The sequence below is a fragment of the Haliotis asinina genome, chromosome 13 (genome assembly GCF_037392515.1).
Source record: "Haliotis asinina isolate JCU_RB_2024 chromosome 13, JCU_Hal_asi_v2, whole genome shotgun sequence".
NCBI lineage: Eukaryota > Metazoa > Mollusca > Gastropoda > Lepetellida > Haliotidae > Haliotis > Haliotis asinina.
The window spans coordinates 32,625,811-32,632,109 of NC_090292.1; the positions used below are offsets into that span (position 1 = coordinate 32,625,811).

The following is a 6,299-nucleotide window of genomic DNA, read 5'->3' on the forward strand; positions in this document are numbered from 1 at the left end:
TACCAAACCTCATGCCTTAACGAATTAAATCTGTCATCAAGTGCAGGGCTGGAAATACTCCTTTTCAACGTGGTAATGGGATTCTGTGAACCGGGCATCACAGATATGTACCTGTTTGCCAGCAAGAAAGCTTAATTGCCGAATCTACCGGACGTTTGTAATGCAGCTCCATGTCCATGGGATTACAAAACATCGATAACATTATCCATGTTATAACACATAACATTTATTAGAGTGCAACGGGAACTCCACAACGACTTTACTACCCCACAACCACGGTACCCACCATGGTGTACAAGTAGACTGGTTGATAAAGTCCCTCGCCTACGGTGTAGTAGCCGTCCCCCTTAGCCGTCCATGCCACAGATTCCCCCCAATGCTCCTTCATGTCATATTCCACGGTGGTAGCCTGTCCTTTCACCGCCTCGACGTAGTCCCCATCGGGAACGGGGTAGTAGTAGATGTCGTCTTTGGCTTTGATGAGTATTGCTTTTCCATCGGGGGAGATGTCGCAGCCAAGAGGGTCGTGGTGTGCGGTCGTGGTTGAGAGACGTGCTGAGACGGTGATGTCGACGGTTTCACCGCCCCAACCGAATGAAGGAAGTTTGGCCATGAGGCCATGACCTCCCAGGACACGGGACACGACGTAGGCGTTTCCGGTAGGGTCGACCATCAGGCATTCACTCTCCTGCTCGCTCCATCTGGGTAGACATTGATAGTAGTGAATGGGTGTGTGGATGAGTGGGTGGGTGAATGAGTAGGTGGGTGGGTGGGTGAGTGGGTGGGTGGGTGAGTAGGTGGTGGGTGGGTGGATGAGTAGGTGGTGGGTGGGTGTTTGGATGAAAAGGTTACTGAGTGGATAAGTAGGTGGATGGGTGGATGAGGAGAGGGTGGTGGTGGTGGATGAATGGTGAGTGAGTGAGTTAACTGGGGGTTAAATGAATGAATGATTGCATGGGTTGATGTGTGTATGGTATGTATAGCCGGGTGATAGGGTAACTGATCAACCAAGTTGGTTGGTGAGTCACTGACACATGTTAGGCACAACGGTGACTGACACGAATTGGACACAATCACAACAGTGATTGAAACAAGTTGGACACAACAGTGATTGACACAAGTTAGGCACAACGGTGACTGACACGAATTGGACACAATCACAACAGTGATTGAAACAAGCTGGACACAACAGTGACTGACATGTTGGGCACATCAGTGGTTGACATAAGTTGGATTCGATTATTTACTGACCGACGCCCTATAGCTGGAACATTGTGACGTTAAACCACAAACAGATCATACTGCTGATCACTGGATTGTCTTGTCCAGACTATATTATCTACAGACCACCGCCATATACTTGGAATATTGCTGAGTGCGGCGTTCAGCAACAAACAGGGCTTTCTCACAATGAGCATCGTGAATGCAATTGCTCCATGAATAACCACAAACAGGTGTCGAAACTACATAACGGGATCACGAGAAGGTCTTACTGAGAGTCTAGACACCTGGAGATTTGAAGATTATCAGATAGATTACCTTGCGACTTGCAACGTGCGGCAGGCACTATTCAGTATTCCGTTACCAACATTAAACATCAGGATCCGGTTGCATCATAGCTTCATTAACAAATGTCAGTATTATCACGCAGACAATAATCTTAAATGCATTATTAGTTAATGGCATCATTGAAACGATTGTATCAAATACTTATTAGCATATCATTATCTAATGACATCATCATATAATATAATATATTTTTATTTAATTCAATTAAATCTTTAAAACAAAATTCGGGATAACAAATTATATATATATATATATATATATATATCGGTGTCTATTTTTCAAACAAACTACGTATTTGCACTTGAGTTTGCGCTATGGGTCAGGCAAATCAATTTTTTATATTACTATGTAATTTTAATCTATAGAACCAGTTTTGCGAAAAACGAAATTTTGGCGCTAAGTCCGCTTTTCCAGGAAGTCACTGACGCTCTACCGACACGCCATGCAGAACCTTAATTAAGTTAATGACGCGCTAATCACAAGACAGCGTCATTAAAAGAACTGAATTGAATTACACGTTACTGAATGAACATTTAATGGCACGTGATGCATAGGCGCTTGACTCTGATATAAATTTGGAAGTATCACCTAAATATATAAGATATAGAAAGGTGTGACACTAACAACTACACTGTACTAAACAACAATTGTATTGAAAAATTGAAATGGAAATAAAATCAGCAGGTAAGTAATACGCAAGGCACTTTACAGAGGTCAACGGAGTATAAATTGTGCAGTTTTTACAACGATCAAAGCTACAGAAGTGTTTGTCAGACCGAAAACGACCGAGGCGAGCCGGGCCGCCATTGTTAGTGTCACACTTTTCTATATCTTGTATATGTAGGTCATACTTCCAAATATATACGTAGTCAAGCGCCAATGACGTGATGCTGCATCAATGTTTGATACAAAAGGGTAATTCAGAGTGTGTATGTTTAGTTTTACGCTGTTGTTTTTAACATCCAAGCAGTCACGGAAGGGGATATCAGAAATGGGCTTCACACACTGCACCCATGAGGGAAATTGAACCAGGGACTACAGGGCGATGAGCAAACGCTTCCAACCGCTATGCTAAAGCAACCACCCAAATACTTAACAGATAAATCTACCGAGGAAATTAGAATTAAGATACCACCACCTGTTCCAAACCCGCCTCCAAAACCCACACCCTCACCATTACCAACATTCCCTGCCTCACTCCTGACACCATTCACACCCTCACTCGTTCGTCAGCCTTAATCCGCACTCACAACCTCACCCTCAACCAGCGGCCGTCTTCTTGTTATTATTACCAGAAAACCGCGTGAAAAATACGCATTATGTCGGAAAATCTCGAAATCATCATCATCATCATCATCATCATCATCATCATCATCATCATCACCGGGATGAAGTATTCACCTGTACTGCAACTTGTCGAGGAAAGGCACGGTCATGTCCTCCAAGGTGGACGGTTCCTTCACCCTGTAGACGGTGTTCTGTGAGATGCCGTTGTGGCTGCCGATGTCGCCGATGTAGATGCAGGAGCCGCTGTCGGGGCAGGGCCCCACCGCAATGTCCTCCCAATCCCAGTTGGTCGAACCACTGATGGTCAGGGTGGCAGCTAATGCACCTGTCACAAGGTCCAACAAATCGGGGTTAAACGTCTAGGCGAATTATACAGCGGGTGTTTGGTCACATGTTTGGTCACATGTTTGGTCACATAGATTAGTGGTTAAAGAGATCGCTCATCGCGTTGAAGACCAGGGTTCGATTCCCCACATTGGTGCAATGCGTGGAACCCGTTTCTGCTCGTTTCCGAGTTGTGTTTAAAGTATTTTCTGCGATTTGCATCAGTGAAAGTAAGTACAACATGTCTTTGATATTGTAAAAAGGTGTGCAGGGACATGTGAAATTATCTTTGCTAACATGTTTGCTTGCAAAGTAACATTTTCCAATTTTCTGTTTACACATAGCAAATTCAGTGGCGAAAACCTAGCAATACAGAGTGACTGGGATCGCCGTAAACAGACCAAGAAGTGGACGTCCTCGCATCACAACGTCAGCTGAAGACAGGTAAGGCCTACCTCCGTCACTAAGGAGGGAGGGTAACGTTTCGTATGGTGTTCAGTATATGTCGTACTGGCAAGGGGCATTATGGTAGTGTAGTGCTTAATGCGTTCGCTTGTCCCAGGTTCGATTCCCCACATGGTTGGATGTATTAAGCCCATATCTGGTGCCCCCCTCCATACTGATTGACTCACACAGAATAAGCATTGCTCTGGTTTCTTTGATTTTTGAATAGTTCCAGTTAATGATTTACAGTTCCGTCAACGTTTGTGGTACATGTTTAGAATGGCTATAAACACTAAGTGGTTGTGGGTAGTCTAGCGGTTAAAGCCTTCGGTTGTCACACCGAAGACCTAGGTTCGATTTGCCACATGGGTACAATGTATGAAGCCATTTTCTGGCCAACCCCAGCCATGATGGTCCTGAAATATTGCTAAAGCGACGTAAAACAATACACACTCTCTCGAGCATGCCGAATGAGGCCGATGCTCACCTGTGTTTGCATTGATGGCGTACACTTTGTTCTCAACAGTGCTGCTGGTGTGGTCGTTGATTCCATACAAAATACCATCATGAATTCGACTAGCGGCAAGTCCAGAAATTTCGTCCAAGGCTGGGCTTTGAAGACTGGACACGTGGTTTCCGGAGTTGAAGGTTGGCACTGCCGCTAGGTAAACAGGAACAACGTGTTATGTAACCATCATTCCTTTTGTTCCGTGTAACTGTACACACACACACACACACACACACACACACACACACACACACACACACACACACAGAGGCATGCATACATGCATACACAGACACACGTGAATACACAGACACAAACACAAAGGCCGCACATGCACATACACAGAGACACACAGAAATATTCACACACACTCCCACACACACGCCCGCAGACCCATACACTCACATACATGTTACAGTTATAGTTGGCTAGTTTAAACATGCGATACTAAAGGAATATTCTTCGCTAAAACATCAAAGGTGCCACAATATATAAAATGCAATATATCCTACCTGCCAGGTGTGCTATGACCAGCCCTACAGCCGCTGAGTGAAGCATGACTGGACTATCTGATCATTAAAGTCACTCGTGATACTTTGGTATCTGGCCCACGTGTGCTGTTTCTGTCTAACACGCAGGGCAGCAATGAAGCCATTCTGGACACACCGAATTATATTCTATTGTAAACCAAAGGTTACTGTGTTCTGTAATCTGATTGGTTGAAAAACATGATTAAATGGTATTAGATTCCCGGAAACTGAAAGACTATTCACCGTGTATTGACACGTAAACAATTGTTTTGTTGTGTCATCAACAGTGGTGACGTCATTCAAATCATATTGTGACGTAAAGTTAGAATGACGTCTCAAATGAACAACTCCAGATGCTACCATGAGAACCAGCTGATGACACTTCACTGCTGTGTCCGTATTCGATGTAAACGAGTGCAGACACTAAAACCCCTTTGGTTTACTTTTGTGTTTACAGTGTTGATAAACATCATGTGTTGGCCAATTTCCGGGTGTTATTGAGTATTTGAAGCACGGGAATATTTCATTTGAAACCTCCGGCTGACGCCGTCGGTTCCAAATGCATTCCAATTGGCCAACACATGATGTTTATCTCCTAATTATCTTCTTGTTGGTTGCGGAAACACGTGACGGGCTGAATCACTAGTCTTGCTCTTCCTTGACATGTTGAACGTAACACATGCTGGAGTGAACACATGTAAACATGTCGTGAAATTATTAATGTGAGCGAGTGAGTTTAGTTATACACCGCAGTAATGTCACGGCGGCGGGGGGGGGGGGGGGGGGGGGGGGGGCACTAGAAATGGGTGTATATCATATAACAACGCCTGTATATTCACCCTTATAGTGGAATTTTGTAGTTTGCATTGGTGAGGAAATACCAGTGAAGATCCGGATTCGAACCGATCTTCAGCAAAACATGTGTTTGTCGTAATGGGCGAATAAAGGGATCGAGTGGTCACGGCTCGATGATCTGGTTGACGCATGCGATCCTATCCCAACTGCGTAGATCCATGCTTATGCTGTTGATCACTGGGTTGTTTGGTTCGGACTCGATTATTTACAGACCGCCGCCATATAGCTGGAATATCACTGAGTGCTCGTCTAAAACTAAACTCAATCAGTAGCTAGTGAAGAGAGGTGAAGTGACGAGTAAAGTGTACATGTGCTCGCTAAACGGTTTTTGTAACCTGTGATGCTTAAAAGGCAGTGCACACCGTGGTCCTTGGGGAATATTTTCCAAAGACAATTACGCAATCATAAATGTACTGAACGGCAAAAGAAACGCAACTCTGTTTTTGTCAAGTTTCTTACATATACTGCAAACAGAAAGTATGGGAACATCCTAAAATTTGAAGCCACATATACTCTGAAACGTGGCGAGGTCATTTATACTGTAATGCAACTTTTTGTGTTCTAATTGGGCACTTTAAACGACATGTTAGAGCATACCGTGATGCCATTCATTCAATACTTGTTTGTGTTTGAGTGAACTGAAACACTGTGTCAAAAACAGCGAAAACCCAGGGAATTGAAACTCACCAGCACCATGTTTGATTCATGCGCCCAAACAGTTCAGTCCGTGTGGAAGACAGACTTCCCATGTGGCTTGGGGCAACTGGGCATTTGAAATTGTG

The 6,299-nt window shown here is 44.1% G+C and overlaps 1 protein-coding gene across 1 annotated transcript; it reads right to left on the reverse strand.

The window, feature by feature from the left end:
* Window positions 1-204: 204 nt before the first annotated feature.
* LOC137260077 (uncharacterized) lies at window positions 205-5,255 on the reverse strand. The gene is made up of 4 exons (XM_067797769.1): window positions 4,645-5,255; window positions 4,112-4,285; window positions 2,971-3,181; window positions 205-701 (listed from the first exon to the last, which is right to left on the reverse strand). The coding sequence occupies exons 1-4, from the start codon at window positions 4,688-4,690 to the stop codon at window positions 263-265; spliced, it is 870 nt and encodes a 289-aa protein (XP_067653870.1). The 5' UTR covers window positions 4,691-5,255; the 3' UTR covers window positions 205-262.
* Window positions 5,256-6,299: the final 1,044 nt, after the last annotated feature.